The sequence below is a fragment of the Lipotes vexillifer genome, unplaced genomic scaffold, assembly GCF_000442215.2.
Source record: "Lipotes vexillifer unplaced genomic scaffold, Lipotes_vexillifer_v1.1 scaffold627, whole genome shotgun sequence".
Lineage (NCBI taxonomy): Eukaryota > Metazoa > Chordata > Mammalia > Artiodactyla > Lipotidae > Lipotes > Lipotes vexillifer.
This window is the reverse complement of record NW_006787891.1, coordinates 1,644,137-1,663,929: the sequence shown is the minus strand read 5'-3', so window position 1 is coordinate 1,663,929 and position 19,793 is coordinate 1,644,137. Positions and strand designations below refer to the sequence as shown.

Below are 19,793 nucleotides of genomic sequence, written 5' to 3'. Positions count from 1 at the left end.
CCGCCCCGCACCGTTTTTAAAAAGTAAAAGGAGAAGTAGGAAAAACCCACCTATTTCCAAGGGTGGTCAAGAGTATGGAATGAAACAGACAACAACAGTGTAAAAGTCCAACAGGGTGCCTGGCATGTGTTAGTGCCCTTCTCTGTCCATGTTTATAATCGATCTTATTTGATCCTTATACCAATGGACTTGCCCAACAGTGCAGGAGGCAAGACACCACTTAGGCCTTTGACACCAAGTCCAGAGATCTTTCCATAGGAGGAACCACTTCCAGTCCTTGGCCTTCCCTAAGCTGTGTCCTGGCCTCCTTCTGTCACTCTGGTGAAATTTGGATTGGAATTCTGAGGCTGAAGATGATCTGGGTGCAGGTCCTAGTAAACACTTATAGAACGGCTCTACCAAGCAGAAGGATAGGCTCCCGGAATACTGGCTGTCACAACTCTTGTTGCCCAATTGCGTCTCGCTACTGAATCAGAATCAGACCTTTAAAGTTGGGTGGGACTTTAGAGATGGAAGAGTCTACTTTCCTTATTTTTAAGAAGAGGAAGCAGCAGCTCAGATGGGTCCTCAGCCAGTTGACATCTAGTTAAATGGTCTTATGAACCACAGGCTAATGTTCCTCCAATTTTATTGTGTCCCCAGTAGTCACAGAGTCAGCCCAGAAATGGAAGAACCAAAATAGATCCAAAGATATGTAAAATATTCTCAGAATAATCCTTTGCCTGAAGAGCAATGTGGCTTTAGTGAAATCAAGGTCCTTCCTAGCTCTATGATGCTTAGACCAAGTTAAGGTGAAAGTGGACTTCAAAATGGTGCTGGGACTGCCATATATTCAGTAAAAGGGGTGGGGGCATCAGTGAGTGCTCTTTCACACCTGCTCTGTGGCGGGGGTGATGCTTGCTCATCTTAGCCCCCAGCAGCTCACGGCTCCTAGAGGAGCTCATGGCAGTTTCAGAGCAGGCAGAGGGGCCGAAGAGCAGTGACTCTTGTTTGGAAATCTCCTGAATTGGCTGACTCCCATTTACATGCTGTTTCTGGCAACAGAGATCAGTCTGGGTCACCTCTCTGCCACTGAGCAAATATGTTGAAAGTTATTACTATTTCAGACAAATGTTTAACTATTCTCAGATTATCTATGACACCACAGGCCAAAGTCACAACAGTCTAACCTGGGAGTGAGTTTACTTTGTGATTTATGGAATGAGAATTCTGGGCGCTCTGTGGGACTAATTTAATACGAAACATTCAGATGTCTGTCTTATAATGCCATTCATCTTTCCTTAGCCTGCCTGCACCAGGGGGCGTGTGGTTCAGAGAGCGGGCTCTCCCTTCTCAGCCACAAATCATCACACTCGTGCAAGGGGGTGGCATGTCTTCTCTTCCAAGCCAGGCTGCCCGCAGCAGTCAGGCAACCAGTTAAGGGTCCATCTGGGCACTGATGGGAGAACAGTGTTTTCCACTCTATCAAGACTTAGGAGTGTTTTGAAAGTCACAACGGGCAAAGAAGGGATCATAATCAACATTGCTTTGGTTTGCCTTCTGATAGAGGAAACATAATCAGTCTATACTGTCTCGTCAAGTACAAGACTCGTTTTATAAGACGGTCATGTGATGTTCTATGGGTTGATGTGACAATGTGTGTCTTCACTCAGATTGCTGTAGCAAAGTACCATAGGCTTATAAACAACAGGAATTTATTTCTCACAGGTCTGCATCCTGGAAGTCTGAGATCAGAGTGCCACTGTGGTCCAGTTCTGGTAAGAGCCGTCTTCTGTGCTGCAGACTGCTGACTTCTCATTGTATCCTCCCATGGCAGAGAGCAGAGGAAAGAAGGAAGCTCTCTCATGACTCTTATAAGGGCACTAATTCCATTCATGAGGGCTCCATCCTTAGGATCTCATCTATTTCTAATCACCTCCCAAAGACCCCACCTCCTAATACCATCACATTGGGGCATAGGGTTTCAACATACAAATTTGCTGGGGACACATATTCAGTCCATAACAGTGCACGTGAGGAGAAGAAAGTTCTACAAGAAAATCAAACTCTGATTCAATGCTTATATTAAAAAGCAGGTACCTTTTTTAGCCAACTAGTTACTCCAAAACTTTAATTCAACAAATATCCATTAATGCCTACTACACAGTAAGGAATATTCAGGCACTGGAAATACAGGTGTGAAAAAGCCTGGCCTTACTTTCAAGGAGTTTACAGATCAGTGGGAGAAAGAATATGTCAACAGTGGTAAGTTCTACAGTTAAGGTAAGCAAAGGGGGCAGCAGGGGGAGCACATGGAAGGCAGCTCCCAACAGAGTTGGTTTGGGGAGGGGTCAGGGACAACCCCCCAGAAAGCTACAGGAGGAGAATGTGCAAAGGTAAGGAAGTTTGAGAGAACACACGATTTGGGGGAATTGAGGGAACTTTTAGGACAAGTGGAGTGCAGACCTCTGGGAGCAAAGGGGTGAGAAAACCGAGACTGCAGGGTGAGGGGAGCACAGTCTTCCCAAGGGTGTGGGGTACCACGAGGAGGAGTGTGTCCTTCATTTAGATGACAGTCAGGGGCCACTGAAGGTTTTTAAGCAAGAGAGTAACATGATTTGATTTTCATTCTAGAAAGATCATTCTGGCTACTACTTGGATAAAGATTTGCAGAGGAGTGAGGCTGGAGGTGCACCATGGCTAGTTAGAAAACCATCAGTATTATCCGCGGGAGCAATGACAGTGGCCTGAAGTAAGAGAGTGTAAATAAACACCTTTGAAGTACTTAAAAATCCCACAAATAAATCGCATTTTTTTCATAATTACTGTTGAAAGCTGCTGAAATGAAAAGTGGCTTTTGTTTTTTATTTTTTTTTTTTGCGGTACGTGGGCCTCTCACTGTTGCGGCCTCTCCCGTTGCGGAGCACAGGTTCCGGACGCGCGGGCTCAGCAGCCGTGGCTCACGGGCCCAGCCGCTCCGCGGCATATGGGATCTTCCCAAACCGGGGCACGAACTCGCGTCCCCTGCATCGGCAGGCAGACTCTCAACCACTGCGCCGCCAGGAAGCCCAAAAGTGCCTTTTGTTGTCATTTCCTGAATGAGCCGGAGGATAGGGGTGCAGAGTGCTGCTCACGCTGTCTCGTGCTGTTGCTGCAGTCTGCCCCCACTGCTGTTGAGAACTCCTCCCTAGGAAGCCTCTTAAACACACAGCTTTAGTTCAATACATCGTTGTGGCCCACATCAACTTTTTCATGGGAACTGGGCATTGTGCAACAGAGAATACTACTCCTTGGGTGTCCTGGAACATAACAAGGATTGAAAGCTCAAACACAGTTGACGATGGTCAAGCCCAAAGAGTAGAACACACGTTTCAACATTGGGAAAGTTGGTAGGCAGGCTGGCCTCGCAGAGTGCCGGGAGAGACAGAGATGGTAACAAAAATCAAAATCCACAATGGAATTCAGCCTATCAAAATGACTGCATTAAACAAGAGGCAAGGGAAAGTCTGATAAAAAGGGTTTGACAAAAAAAAAAAAAAAAAAAAGGGTTTGACATTCTGAATTGATCTGGAAAAATTTCCTGGATGCCAGAGTGTCTTCAGTTTTGCCACGATGTCTCTGCAAGATCCACTTCCTCAAACAGACTTACTTGTATTCGGAAGTGTAACTTAAGAGTCCAACTGGTATCCATCCTGATATTGTAACCAAAGTCCTGATATTGTAACAGATTGCATCCTCAAGGTCATGCTGCTTGTATAGCAAAGACCACCAAGGTTACTCCATTAAAGTGAGTTTGGAGGATACACCCAAGGACAAGCCTCTTACTGACCGAAGAGGACTAGAGATAGGCTAGCTGATTCCATTGCTAATGTCATCCCTCAGTGGTGAAGGGAGAAAATAATCATAACAACAGCAGAATTATGGGTTTATACTGAAAATGCCATGGAGCCCCTAATGCCAGCCAGATCCACAGCTTCCTAAGGAAGGAACAGCCCACACCAACGTTGCCTACACGGGCAAGCTGTACTTTGTATCATGTGATCCCTGACATCCTAATGTAAAGGGATGAGTAAAAGGCAGCTATTGGCTGGCCTGCAGCCATTCAGTCTTCCATCAGAAGACACAAAGAAAGTAATTCAGATGGTAGAGTGGCCCTAGAGCCAAAAGAAATACAAAGGGAAGGCAGGAAACAGAAGCCATGAAGCAGCAGAAGCCATGAGAAAGCAAGTGAGCATTTTAGCCTAAGGCAGGAGAGCTCATGAAAAAGTAGGAAATTCACAGAAGCAAGAAGCACAGAGAAACAGGGAAGTCAAGAGCAGGAAGGGCAGACTACTGGGTGATCATTTGGACAGTCAGGCTGTGCGTCTGGAACAGAGACCACTGTGAAGCCTGTGTGCTGGGCTCTCCTTTGCTTTCCCCCTTCTTTGTTAACCCTCCTAACAAACCTCCACCTCCGGAGGTAAGTCGAGTGTATCTCTGTAACTTGAAGCTTGAGCAAACTTAATATACGACGTCTAGTCCAGCTTTCATATTAGTTCCCTTTAACCACTTCTCACTACACTTAAAAAAGAAAAACCCAGGCTCCTCGGCATTACCTACAAGGCCCTCCAGTCTGGCTGGTGGCCACCTCTCCCACCTTACTTCATGCCTGTTACCCCAACATTCCGGCCTCTGTACTCTCCAAGCAGCCACACATCTACTGCATTCACCTTTGCATGCCCAGTACCCAGAACAGTAAGCGCCTGGAGATGCATACATATGAATTAGTTCTTTGAAAAGCTAATTTTCTTTATAGTTTCTGTCTTCTAAGGAACGTGGCTGTCTCCCAACCTATATGGATTTCATTTATGGGACGAGAGAACTACCTTGAAAATTAATTTTTCTGAGAGCACTTGTTAGTGAACCGAAATAATATCCTGTGGAATTTCACACTCTTAGATGAGCCTGCCAGGGATGCGGGTGGCTCAGGCTTCTGTATTAACTAGACTTAGAGCATACATGGAACAGAGAGGCTCAGCCTTCCCCCTAGCAAGCAGCTCCTTCACTGGAGAAAGGGTTACTTTACAAAAAAGACCCCTGTCCCTGTTCCAAAACTCTCTCTCTCTTTGTACATACAAAAATGCATAAGAAAACTCCAGGAAGCTGGCTATTTCCTCACCCTCAAAATTACTCTGCTCCTTGATGTATGTACCATAGCCCTGACATTATTCCTGTGACCTTTAAAATAGCAAGATTTTATCAGCACTGAAGGCAGCTTAATTAACATGGGAAGCTTCAGCACCTCAAACTTCCTTGTTTTGCTTCCAGTGTCCTGGTTACAATCTCTGGGTGGTCAGTCCCTACTCAAGAACATTTCCATTCTTTCTCAAGGAAATAGTGAGGAGAAAACATGAGGACATTTAGACTCAAACCCTCAGATAGGCAGCAAGTGCTTCGCTGCTTTCGTAGCCCTTAACACAAAGGTAAAAGGGACCACAGTGCTCTTAGAACTGGTAGTTAGCGCTTGAGCCACACCCAGCTGACAGGAACAGAACCTCAGCTGAGTTTCCCAGCGTGCGGTCAGCTACCACCCTCCGTGGCTGGGGCCTGTTCCTGCACACTCCCTGCCCCACCTCAGGTGTACAGAAGAATGTCTGCCATTAAGCCTGGGACTCGGTATTTTATCAAGCTCCCCAGTGACTCCTGTGCACAGGAAACTTTGAGAATCATATTAAGAAATCACCCCTTGCCAATCCACAGACTGCTCCAGGGAGGACAGCTTTTAAAATGAAAGACAGAATTTAAAGGCCCTTCGAAGACAAAAAGCAAGGAAGACAGAGGAGCTACGACCAAAAGGCAAGGAGAGAGTAGAACAGAAGGAAAAGGAAAAAGGGTGGTGGAAATGAAGACAGGATCAAATCTTGTGCTTTGGGGGCACTACCCTAGCAGTTGTGGGAGGTGCCCTCCCCTCTTCCGTTCCTGTCCAGCACAGTTTGCAGAGCCATTTAAGGAGAGCTGCTGGTGGTGGCATCTAGACATTCACCACCACCCCGCAACTGTCTTAGCCGGTCTGCCAGAACTGACATTCTTGGGCAACCGCACCTGGGGTTAAAACCCCAAGTTCAAAACTTCTAGAAATGATAAGTCAGGACCTAATGGATCCAGCGGTTGACTGAACGCTCTATCTACCCCTAAACCAGCACAGGAATACAGCAGACAATGAATGACAGCACATCCAATTCAGAATCACCACTGTACTTGTCATATAAATATAATTTCCTGTCTCCTCCTTCCTCCCTCCCCGAACCCAGCTGCACCATGGGCATAAGCACTTCCTCTCCCCTCATATATTTCTATTTGCACATATGGCACAGGGTGACAGCCTACTGATAGTAGTTTCACATTACAGACTTGCAGAATTAGGAAGTGCTACAGCTGGCAGCAGGCACCCACTGAATGTCTGCCATTACTCGGGTTGGTCCATTTACTTTCATCAGCGCTCACCTGAGTGGTCTTTGTTGATGCTGCTTTGCATTTGCTTATGGCCAAGCAGCCCCAAACCATGCCTTTTACTTAGAATTCTAGCTTATTGTGTTAAGAACAAAAAACTGCTGCTCTTTCTTTCTGCTTAACCTAGCCTTAGGAAGGGTTGAGATCTTTTCAGAGGCAGGAGGTAACTGATTTAATAAAAGCAACTGAGGATCACCACTGGGTCCAAATTCCATTTACCTGAGGACGTTTGCATCTCATTTTGCGACAATCTAGAATAACACAGACCTGTGGGTTTTGATCGCTCCCTTCCAAATGATGTCAGAAAAAGAACTGCTGTCTTGGTGAATCACAAATCTCAACAACACTCAGCAGCACACCTGGGCTACTAATAAAGGTTAGCTCACAAATGCTGCAACAGCCAGTGGCCACAATTTCTAAGTGATTCTCTTGCAAAAGAGAACAAATTTATCTTTACCTTTCTGTTATTATTTGCTTGCTTGTTTGTTGCTTTGTTTTCTTGATCCACAAAAAAATATTTAGTCATTATGAACAATCAAGAACAAAATGGAAATTCAGGGTTATCATGCCACAAAGCTACATTTGGATTTTGAATCATTTCTAATGTGTCCTGTTTTATAAACCTGACATAAGCACCCAGATAAAATGCTTCTTATGTATAAATGCTGTCATAATCTCAAAATGCTTGTCAAACTTTCAGACAGTTTGACAGTTTGTCAGTTTGCTTAGAAACATGCAACTTCATCCCAACACTTAATCAGGCAACAAAAGCTAGAGGTGGGGCAGAAACATCCAGAAACTCCTTTCTCCTGAGGACAATCACAAATGCTGGTACACTGTTGATTAACATCTGGATCAACTTAAGGGTGTTTGTGAACCAGCAGGAAATAAATTTCTGGAGAAGGCCATGGACTTGAGGATGGTTGCTTTAGTATTTAATAATAAATGATTTCCAGTTGATAGAAAAATATTGAAATGTGACTTATATATATGAGGCTGATTCAAATTCGATAAACATATCCCCAAAGGAAATTACTGGGTTTATTAAAATCCTTGGAGGGCTGAACAGAATTGCAACAGTCTTATCCTATAGTCCTTGCTGAAGGTGGAGTAACTGTTCCCCAGTCCACCTTCCAGCCAACCACAGAGGAAGGTCAATAATAAGGAAAGAGCAGGGCTGTTCTTAGTCTTAAGTTAAAAGTGGCTATTAACTGCCAAGATATCCCCAGCAAGCCGTTGTCGACAAAGTAAGTGCTGCTGCCTTGCTGGTAAAATGTGATGTGTCGATGACTGTTATATTACATCTAAAATCCCATTTACTAGTAATAGAAAAGTTCAGTTAAGAGTTTTGCCTTATGTCTCCTGGTGCTTGATACAATGTTGTGTGATACTACCAGTTTTCACTTCAGGCGTGTTCACACGCAACAGTGAAGACTTCACAAGAATCTGCACATTTGATCTATGGTGAAATTATGCCATTTTCATAGCAAATCAACTTTTCCTTGGCAGCGGAATGATAGGTACTTTTGCACCTAGAGAAATGCCTTTGTTTTCAAGGAATTTTGAAAAGAAATAACAAGTTCCGTGTCTCTGGGGATTGTAATCCAGTTATTATTGTAAGAAGAGGCCCAACAGGTAAGACTCTTACTGGCCCACTTTCTGACCAGAGCATGTTCCTTAACCCTTCTCGTTAAACAAAAGGAAAAGCAAGGTGGGGACACGTGCAATTTTTCTCTCATACGTATCACAAAGGTGTTGCGGAATGACTTCACATCTCTAACAGTGCACAACACATAGAGAAGATGTCTGCGAAAGGGCAAATTGTTGTGCATGTAATGTGAAATTTTGCCTCAATGGTCTCTGCTTTTAGTGGTGTGGGAAGCAGCAGGAACTTATTCATGCGGCCTTACTGATTTGCAGACTGGGAGTAAATACTAGGCCTTTTGCAGCGATTACCAAGAGCCCCCTTCAGTAGAAATGATCTACTGCCTTCCTATATCACATTAAAGTGGTGGATGGAAGAGTGAGCCCAGCTGAGCCATTCTGTACACACCTAGCCAGGCTGCAATTGATATTCAGACAGAGGTGTGAATGGCTCTCAGAGACAGAGAGAGAAGAGCATTTCTCTGGAAAATTTTCACCAGAACCAGAAGCCAAACTCTGATTTGTCACTGTTAAAAAAAAAAAAAAAAAAAAAAATTCTTTCTTTCTCACAGAAAGAAATTAAAAGGTAAGTTCTTCTTTCCCTGTAAGATTGATACTTAAGATTGCTAAGGATCTCCCTTGGCCCCTTAAGAAAAATCCTTATATAACTTTTCTTACAAGTAGTGCATATATCCTTTCCCTAAGTTTCTGTATTGAGGACGCAGTCTATGACTTTTGGTTACTGAGCTTATGTCAGGAATTATCCAGCTTCACTCTTGTGAACAACATCTAGCTGTGCCCCATCAAGAGTCCTGTGCTGTAACCACAAGCCAAACTGAAGGAAAGTGGGAGGAGGAAAGATCAATTCATGTGGTGTTTGGTGGCCACCAGCCATTCCATTTAGTAAATGTAGGATTTTAACATGGAAGTTTGAAAAATATAGTGGCTGAGCCAGAAGACTGTCAGTTTGAGTCAAATTTAGTATTAGGTAGTCAAACAGTCTTTTTTATTGTCAAATTCCTTTTTCTTTTCCTGGAAGAAAATACCGTTAAGATAGTTATTTTACTGGCATTGCTTTGTCTAGTTTTGTTGTCTTTCCAAGAACAGATTTGAGGCATCAAATGCCACCCTGTGTAAAAGGTAGAGGGTAGTATAACTTTTAAAATAGACTGCATGAAATTATGAAAACAATGACTAATCATCATATAACATCCTGGCAAGCATATGAGTATGTCCGCACAGGCTACCCCAGCGAAACACAGCACAAACTATGATGGGTCTGACAGGAATTCACTGTGTAGTGGTACCAGAGATTGAAGCTTTGTGGATGGTGACAACACAGCGTCTGTGGCTTGAGGGCCCTGCTGCCTTCGGATTCGGGCATAATTTGCTCTGACCTCCACCAGTTGCTTTAACTCTGTTAAAAAAAATTATTTTGAGAGACAAGTCAATGTATTTATAGAAAAATAATTAAAAGTTCAGGATGATGAAAATCTTGAAGATCCTTCAGAAATCCTCGACTCCCACGTCGGCCTCTCTTATTACACACTTGACTTGCTTATCACATCAGATATGTGTTAACATCCTTTGGATTTCTACAGAATGGCAGTTGCTAGAGAGGGCTTCCTTTCAAGCTTTTTATAAAGCCTGAATTGGAAGCTAACCTAGGAGTGGTCTAAAAACTGAACCCACTGAAAAGATGGTAAACACAGCATTGAGAACAGTGTTTAGATTTGATGACAAGCAGCATAAAGCACCCTTTTAATTTTGTTGGGGGTTTGTGTGAAAGAAACTATTCTAACAGCATCTGATTTGTTTTGCCAAAACAAATCCATTTTTCAAAGACCCAGTGTGATTCTTTGATGACTAACTTTCACATGCTAAATGTTTTTACATTATAGCACATAAAATAAGTTTTTATAAGGTGTTTAGTTTTGAAATTCCCAGGCTGCCTTATTTTCTACTACATAGTTAAGCCAGTAGGTCACAGAAAAATTATGAGTAGAACGTTTAATTAAATGTCCCTTCACAAGTATATATATGTTATATATATATGTATATATAATATATATAAATGCTAGTAGCATTTCTCTCTTGTTTTAAAGCATTCTGAGTATTTAGATTTCTACTAAATGATTATTTCTCAATTATTTCAGGAAAAATAATAAAATGACAGCTCATATAATAAAAGAACTTTCTAAAGAGCAACTAAATTAGACTCTCTGCTATCAATCAGATTTTCTAGAACACATATCACCCACCGAAAAGAACTTAGACAACTGGGGAAACCGCCAACACTTTCACCATTAATGTAATATGGGGACCCATTTTCAGAGGAGAAGAAACAACTCTTTCACGTCATAGTAATTCATGTGGTTAAAGAACTGAAGATGCAGAAATGCATGTTTGTCTACATAGCCTTGTCAGAGGTCCAAAGAGCTAACAAGGAGGAAAATGGTAAGGAGAGTAATATTTGCGTTTCTAGTTTTCTCTTTTCTCTTTGCAGTTTTTCTTGGTAACAAGCTTGCTTCTGGGAAGGCAGCCTACATATCTCTTCGTGTTTTGGATACCCTTTTGGCTAGGTTGCCTGAAGCATACTTAGCTTTATTTATCACAAAGGCCTAATGAATACAGTGAGGCCAGGAGGGTGGGGTCCAGGTAACAGAAAGTCATTCCAAGAGTATGAAAGATTAAGCATAAATAATGAAGGGATTGGGAAAGTACCTTCTACTGCACCACTTGTTTGCTTACTATTCAGTTACTTCAAGTGTGTTCATATACTCAATTAGATCGAAAACTCTTTCAGCGAAGGAACCCTGGCTTATATTTCTTTTATCGGCTATGTACTTTAGGAACACAGAAAGCTGTCAACTAATACTTATTCATGACAGGAACCCCATCATTGGTGTGTTCTTCTAAGTAATCACATAGTGAGGATAACCAAGAGCTGGAGTGAGGGGTACTGGTGAATGATGGGACAACAGAATACAAAGAATACAAAGATTGGCACCTCTTCCTTGATGTAATATGGTGCTGGGGGAATATGTGTGGCATCCTCAGAACAGTGCTAGGCATCCCAGTAAATCCTTATCTTCCTACTTTTTAGTTTCCGTTCCTATACTTTTATCCCTTCTGGGCTAAGTGTAAAGATATGATTGCAACTGTTTTAAAAGTTTTCGGTTTATATACCTTGTATACAACATAGTAATAATAAGCCTATGGTGACTTTTAAAAGAGATAATCTAGCATTAGTTATTTTAAGGACCCCAGGTAATTCACTTCTGAATCTTTTAATTTCTTTTAAAATGATATCAGTGTTCTTCAGAATATCCTGAAAATTATGTCATTGCTAATGTATACCTACTCCAGAAAAGGGTTTTAAATTCCTCAGGATAAATAGGATAAAGGACGAGAGTTAGTTTAATAACAAACGTATGTTCTTTTCCATTTCTAACATTTATCAAAGAAAATAATCAAAGGATAGACAAGATAATAAAACAAGCATATATTTACTTATTACTAAAGAAAAAATCTGTAAACTGTATATTTGCTATTAATGAAACATTAAGTTTTAAATAACTTGCAGAGTGGGAAGTCAAGGAAGCCTCACTTTCCTCAGGGTTCATGCTAAAGAATGAATACCTTCGAAGGAGGCCCTTTAGAATTTCTACAAATAAAGCCCCTTGGATAAAATTCAAGACTAACAGAACTTGAATTCTTTAGAGCAAACAGTGTCAAGAGTGAGGTTCCAACAAATAAATACTTGAATTTAACTTTAGTAACATGGAGTAGAAAAGCGTGGAGGAGGATAATTATTAAAAATCATCATGATGGGATGTAAAATTCAGTAAACAAGCTCTTTGAAGAAACAAGTGAATGCTTTAATTCTTCAAACACTTGATGGAAAAGAAAACGTCACCCATACCTCTTTGGGTTCTAAAGCCATGCCCTGTGGACACACAGATGACCATGTCTTGCTCTATGTCGTCCCACGAGAGAATTGGCTCTCCGTCAGGGGTGTACAGTGTTCTGGCTGGGTGGGCCAGTTTGAGACGAGAGGAGCAGTCACTCAGCAGCTGAAACACAAAGGGACACACATACTGGGATGTGGAATGTCACACCATAATTACATATTAAAGAATCAACTCCTTTAAGAGAACTATTATCATGATATAAATATTCATTTTACTTATAATTGTTAGAAAGAGGTACACTGTACAGCACAGGGAACTCTACTCAATACTCTGTAATGACCTATATGGAAAAGATCTAAAGAAAGAGTGGATATATGCATATGTATAACTGATTCACTTTGCTGTATAGCAGAAAGTAACACAACTTGTAAATCAACTAAATTCAAATAAAAATTAAACAAAAAAAAAGGAAGAGGTATAGAAGGAGATGAGAAGAAGGGCTTACAAATGTTCCCTAATGTGTTAAACGGTAAGGAACTTCAGTGCTTGTCAGTGGATTTGTCCTTGTAGTTCTCTATTTTTCTATGCAGTAGAGGCTTCTTGCTGTTTAAGAAATGCCTAAATATGAAAGACCCTGGCTTGAAGAATCTAGACTTGTCAGAATAGCTCAATTTTTTTTTTTCCAACGAGCAAGAAGCTAGAAGGACAAAAGCACTGACCTGGCTCTGGCCTCTGTATGAATCAGACAAGTCAGGCAACTTCCCTATGAAAGAGTCTCTTTAACTATAAAATCAAATTTTTGGTCTAACACCTCTTTGACTCTATGATTCTATTATCAAAAGTCTTTTTCTTTTCAATTGGTAAATTAAAAAACTATGTTTAGGGGCCTAATTCAATTTCTCTCAATTTTCCTTGAAATATTCATAAAAACACATGTACAGATACGAAGTGTCAAGAGTACTAAAAAGATTGGCTAACCTGTCACCAGACCCCTAAGGGAGGCTCCATTAGTCCGAATAAGACTTTAAGACAAAACAATGCAAGCAAGCAGGAGGAAAGTAAGAGGTTTCCACACACCTGCCTGTATGGCTTTTACCTATCATGCAGGTCAAACACCTGCTCTCCCAAAATGAAGGAGCCAGGTCCACATGAGTTCCAACTCACCTTCTATAATTAAAAAAAAATTTTTTAACAGCTTTATTGAGGTTTAATTTACATGCCATAAAATTCATTAATTTCAAGTACGAAACAATCAATGATTTGTAGTAAACTGATAAAGTTGTGCAACCGTCCCACAATACAATTTTAGAACATTCCCATCACCCCAAGAATCTCTCTCATGGCTACTGCAGTGACTGCAGTACTTCTTTTTATATATCGAATTAGGGGCTACAACTCACAACAATGCAGGGTGGCAGTGGGCAGAGCTGGGCAAGTAAAGGCATCTTGCATTTGGAAAATGAATCAGTAATATGAAGGAAGACATGAAGGAAGTGGTGAGATAATGCAATTCAGAGAGTGAAGTTTTCACCCACTATTGTGAGCAAGAGATGAATGCACTGAATTGAATAGTAATGGAAATTATCCCAGAACACATTCCAATCTGTAGAGTGGGATAGTTAGAGAAGAGCAGTGGGAGAATGGACTTAAATGCAGTCCTACACCTCTTGCTAAATAACAGCCAGTCAGCAGCAATTTGATTCTGATTCAGGATCTAGGGGTGGATCCTAACAGCTCCCAAGTCAAAATTTAGGAGAACAAAGGAGAACTAATGTCTTCTGTCAAGATATCTCTCCTTGAACGAGGAGATATAAATAGAAAAATGAATATCAGCAACTATATGAGGCTTATGAAAATATTCTACAACATAAAAATGGTATCTGTACACAAGGTGAAGATTTAAAAAAAAGATTTACAGCACAAATACATTTTAGAGAGTACCTATATTGTGCTCCCCCCAAATTTGGTAAAATACGACTTCCATAAACACACACACACACTCCCACACACACACAGAAATGAGAAGACAACAGCTCAAGGGAAAGGAGCATTGCTGAGATGCAGGCAGAGATAATGATGGTGATAATGACGATGGTAACAACAATAGCAGTTCAAATTTACTAGCACATTCCTGTGGGCTAGAAACTTTTCTAAAAGTTTCTAAGGACAATCTAATTTTTTTCTGTGGAAACAATTATTATCCTCCTTTTGTTGATGAGAAAAATGGAGAACAAAGAGATTAATATCATAACCAAGGTCACACAGCTGGTAAGAGAAGAAACAGAGGTGTAAATTGGGATGAATAGACAGCCGAATGAGAGGTAAGGAAATAAAAGACTCAATAGCAGAATTAAACTCCGTCTTAAAAGCAGGAAAAAGCAGACTCAATTTTGTAGAAAATCAAATCAGTATTAAGGAGGGCTAAGTTGAGAAAATCTTGTAGGATACAGAGAAAGGATAAGACAAAATTTATGAGAAAAATGTAACATTTGGAATGTCAAGACATCAGATATTAAACCTATACATTATTGGTGTTACTGGAGAAGAATTCAGAATAAATTAAACTTAAGCAATTATTCAAAAAACAGAAGAAAACGTTCCTGTTTCAAAGACCCATGTCTTCAGATCAAACAGGCTAACCTAGGATAAGGCAAAGTTAATGAAAAAAAATGACTAGTATTTAAATATAACTGGGCAAGAAGTATGACTTTCAGACATGGGGGAAAAATTCAGTTATGTTTAGACCTGTTTTCTGCAACAATGAATACCAAAAAAAATGAAAGAAAATCTCTGAAGTTTTTAGGGGAAAGGGTTTCAGTATAAGAACTCAGTATCCAGCTAAATTATTACTTAGGTTACAGGAAACAAAAGATATCCTTATGTGTACAAAAACTCAGAAAACATATTACTCAGATACATTTCGGATTATTAAAAAAATGAATGAAATTCCATCACCATGGAAAAGTCATAATATAAAGTGACTAATATTAAGCAGTAAGACCACTAGAACATGATACAGCTGTTATAAAAATGGTCAGAAAATAAATGAATTTAAAATTTTAAGGTAAGTCTCCATAGAGAAAAAATAAAGTAAAAATGTAAAACATCACCAAAAAGGGACATGGGCAAGGAAAAGAAAAACCAAAGCATTCAAACTTTCTAGCTATTCATGGGGGAAAAAGATGCTGTTTCTTCTTTTTTTCCATCGTTAGGAATATTTACTTTTATGATTATAATCAATGCAATAAAACAAAAAATCAGAATAAGAGAAACAGTTTTTCTAAAGGAGTAGGCAAAATCATCACCATGTGAACTTTATATGATTTCATTCTTAGAAAATTTATGTAAATTGAATGAGAAATTAATAACAAAAAGAATGCTTAATAAAGTGGCCAAGCACAAAATAAGTTATAAAACATCAGTAGTTTTATGTTGTTCACCAAAAATAAAGTATTTAAAAAAATACAGTGGGGGTAAATTCATTCCAACATCAAACCAACTCAGAATGTCAATTATTTTAAAATGTGAGGCCCTTCCTTATAAAAAATTATAAAACTTTACTGAAGGACCAAAAAAAGATGTATATGTATATAAAATAATGCCAGAGAATTCAATCTGGCTGCAAAGATTGAATATTGTAAAAGGTGTCAATTCTTATGAAAGTAATTAATAGCCTAACATAACTACAGTCAGAACTCCTGTAGGATGATTTTAGGGTGTTGAAATGTAATTCCAAACTTCATCTATAAAAATCAACAGGCAAGGATAATCAAGTAAAATCTGAAAACAAAGTACAACAATAGGCAACTTCTATCAGATATTAAAAGATATTAAAAAGCTATAGTAATTCTAAAAGTATTAGATAGCTTAAAAGCAGAAGCTAATAAGAATTTAGCATATTATAAAGTTTGTATTCCAACTCAATGGGGAGAACAAAAAAGATTATTCAGCAAGTAGGGCTGAGATAACAATTTTAAGCCAATAAATAAAACAGACAAAATAGCTTCACTCAAATTTTACACCAGAAGGAAGTTTCACACAGTTTAAAAAGTAAAAGGGAAAGACACAATTATAAAAATCTTAAGATGAATCTTTATATGACATAAGGATGATAGTAAAATACTATTGGAACATGAAAAGCAAAGAACAAACTTTTAAAATATATCAATTTCTGTACCTTAAAAATTCTCCTAGACACAATGGCAAATTGGATAATTGTTACAATAAATCTGACAAAGTTACACATAGTAGGCTTGTTACTTTAAAAAAAGAAGATTCATATCAGTGTGAAAAATACTTCCAGCAGAAAAATAGCAAAGAATTTGTCAGGAATTCACAGATTACTAATAAATGGTAAAACAAAGCAAAACAAGTCAAAATCACTTTTACAAATAATTAAAGACATATAAATTAAAGCACGGATATAACATTCTCTCCTGTCAACCTGCAAATACATGTTTCTAAGTGATGGCAATTAGCATTGCTGATAACTCATATATAAACAGCAGGTAAGTGGGAACTCTCATTCACCACTTGTGGGACCATCGACTCCTGAAATGGTCCTAGAAAACAAGCTGGCGATAGCTATCAAAATTCTCAAGAACATTTACATAATTTGACCTAGCAATTCTTCTAGGAATTTATCTGGGGGAAATAATCAGAAAATTAAATAAAGATTTATATATAGATATGTTCATTGGAGCATGCTTTATGATAGCAAAAAATTAAAAACAACCTAAATGGCAAACAATAGAAAACTGGATGAGTAAGTAATAATCCATCCATTTGATAGAAGATGATGATGCCATTGAAAATAATGTTTTGTTAAAGAATATTAAATTATGTGGGCAAAAAGTCACAACAGTTTGTTAGGCGAATAACACAGGTTGCAAAATTATATATACCATGTGATCTACTATGATCACAATGGCAAACAAATATATAAATAACCATATAGAAACCATAGGAATATATCTACTAAAATTTTAATAACTGTGGTTATTTGTGGGTGATAGAATTTTCATTTCCTTCTTGGCGCTTTTCCTTTTTCTAATATTAATGCACTGGCTGTATGTTGTTTTATAATTAGAAAACAGAACAAATGTTATTCAAATAATCAAAAAATTCATAGTGATTACAATAGATTCGTATGTTTCATATGGTTTTGCAGTTTTTCTAAATTTTCCATAACAATAGTCACTATCTTAGTCTGCTTGGGCTGCCAAAACAAATACCATTGACTGAGTGGCTTAAACAAAGGAAATTTATTTCTCACCGTTCTGGAGGCTGGCAAGTCAAGATCAAGCTGTGGTTTGATTTGGTTTCTGGTGAGAGCTCCTCCTGGCTTACAGACAGCTAGCTGCCTTCCTCATATGATGGGAGAAGAGAGATCACTCTTTTTCTCTTCTTATAAACCCACAAATTTTATCAGGTTAGGGCCACACCCTTAAGGTCATTTAACCTTAATTGCCCCCTAAAAGCTCTATCCCCAAATACAATCATATTGGGGGTTAGGGCTTTAACATAAGAATTTGGGGGGTGGGAGGTGGAGACACACAATTCAGCCCATAGCAGTTATATATTTTTCTGCTCCAAGGCAGCCAGAGAGTATGATAACTGAGTTTCTATCTGGACTGGGAGAAGTGGGGAGCTGTCCTAGAATTGTGTGGATATGTCTCTAGGAGAAATTCCTGTAGCTTGAAAAGATCCTACATAAGGATAATTCTTATACTTTCCCCTACTTTACCACTAAAATGTCACTCATCTATAGAGATTGTTTCTGTTTATAATCAGAAAAATAAATATAATTTAATAATGACATATACCAAATACAAAATATGAATTAAATCTGTAGCTATTTCACTCCGTGTTCACAAAGATCTACTTACATGAGACTCAGTTAATGAGTTTACAAAAATCTTTTAAAAGTAAATTTGAAAACAAAAGGCATTTTCAGTACAATTAGGTTCTAAAATATCTAGTTAGCTTATGACCTTTAATGACATTCTTAATTCTCAGTTTTTCAAATATATCTAAATTTACTCAAGTACCTTCTTTAAAGTGGGTAATATAAATTAAATGTTTGTAATTTTTGCAATAACAAAAGCTCATAATAAAAGAACAACGTTCTATACATAATTCTTCACCCACAATCTCTTTTGTGAGTTTTCAGAGGCCAGGTCCTCTCAGGGTGGCGCACGTGGGCATCACAGAACTATTTCATATTCCCTGAGGACATGAGGTACTTGCCTCTCCAAATCAAAAAAATCTGTTTCTCATTCTTTCAGCTTCCACTCATGCATTCAGAACTGTGCTTGGCTGTGAGAGAACACATTGCTTTTGAGATTCTGTAGAATCAGAGAGAGGTTGCTGGGATGGGAGGAGACAGATGCTTTAGGACCATAGAAGGAGGGGCCCTGATAGTCATAAATCAGAGAAAGATGATGGCCCTGAAGAAAGAGCCACTAACCCTAGAGAGGGCGTCACCTTGGTGCACTGATGAAAGATGAGCCTACACCACTTGGAGATGAGAGTTTGCTCTGGCCATGTTCAAAGACTGGGTAGGAAGAGTGTGCTTCAGTCATCCAGAATAGCCACAGCAGTGAACGAAGTTGAGGGAAAGCCTGCATTAGATGGGATTCAAATACCATCTGGGGGTTTCATTACAGAAAGTAGAGTGAAGCACCTTGAAATGCGTTCTGTTCCTCATTCTTCTGGTAAAAGTACCAACCATTGAAACTCTGAGCTTCTCTGGAACTGGTGTTGTTAGCCAGATTCCCCTAGTAAAATCTGAACCCTACTCTTCCTGTTATTTGTTTCACACACACAGTCCATTCTTCTGAACTTTTCTTTACAGCCTGAGAGCCTGAAAGGATACATTTCTAACTGACGACAAAGAATCTCATTCAGATCCCTAGAATCAAAATCAAAACGGAAAAGGGAAAGAAAGAGATTAGAAAGAACATTTTGTTTGTTTGTTTGTTTGTTTTGCGGTACGCGGGCCTCTCACTATTGTGGCCTCTCCCGTTGCGGAGCACAGGCTCCGGACGCTCAGGCTCAGCGGCCATGGCTCACGGGCCCAGCCGCTCCGTGGCATGTGGGATCTTCCCGGACCGGGGCACGAACCCGTGTCCCCTGCATCGGCAGGCGGACTCTCAACCACTGCACCACCAGGGAAGCCCAAGAACATTTTTTAAATAAAGGAAAAGAAGAAATAATATGCAGAAAACTTTCTAGACATTACCTAAGTAGCTTTCTACACACTAAGGCCACATTAGTCTCCCCGAAACATTGGTTTTACTATTCCACGACCTTATTCAGAGACAAACTAGTCATTCATGCACTTTAGTCTGGGGTAGTGTAATGGACTGAACTGTGTCCTTCCCCAAACTCATAGGGTGAAAAGGCACTAGAGCTCTCTCTCCACATGTGCTCAGAGGAAAGACTCTGAGAGGACACAGTGGTGAGAAGTCAGCCATCTGCCACCCAGAAAAAGAGTCCGTATCAGAAGCCAACCCTGCTGGCATCTTGATCTTGGACTTTCCAGCCTCCAGAAGTGTGAGCAATAAATTTCTGTTGTCTGAGCCACCCAGTCTGTGGTATTTTGTTATAGCAGCCCAAGTAGACTACACAGAGAGTATGTGGTGTCCACCCTATATGCTTTTTTCTTTTTTTTTTTTTTTTTTTTGCGGTACGCGGGCCTCTCACCGCTGTGGCCTCTCCCGTTGCAGAGCACAGGCTCTGGACACGCAGGCCCCGTGGCCATGG

General features: G+C 39.8%; 1 protein-coding gene across 1 annotated transcript in view; it reads right to left on the bottom strand.

Moving 5' to 3' along the window:
* Positions 1-9,380: 9,380 nt before the first annotated feature.
* The window catches only part of LOC103076114 (doublecortin domain-containing protein 5-like), a 250,403-nt gene continuing 239,990 nt past the window's right edge, over positions 9,381-19,793 (bottom strand). The window contains exons 27-28 of the mRNA XM_007460935.1: positions 12,038-12,188; positions 9,381-9,529 (exon numbers count right to left, since the gene is read on the bottom strand). Of these exons, the coding sequence (XP_007460997.1) occupies positions 9,381-9,529; positions 12,038-12,188 (300 nt within the window). The remainder of the gene's footprint in view (positions 9,530-12,037; positions 12,189-19,793) is intronic.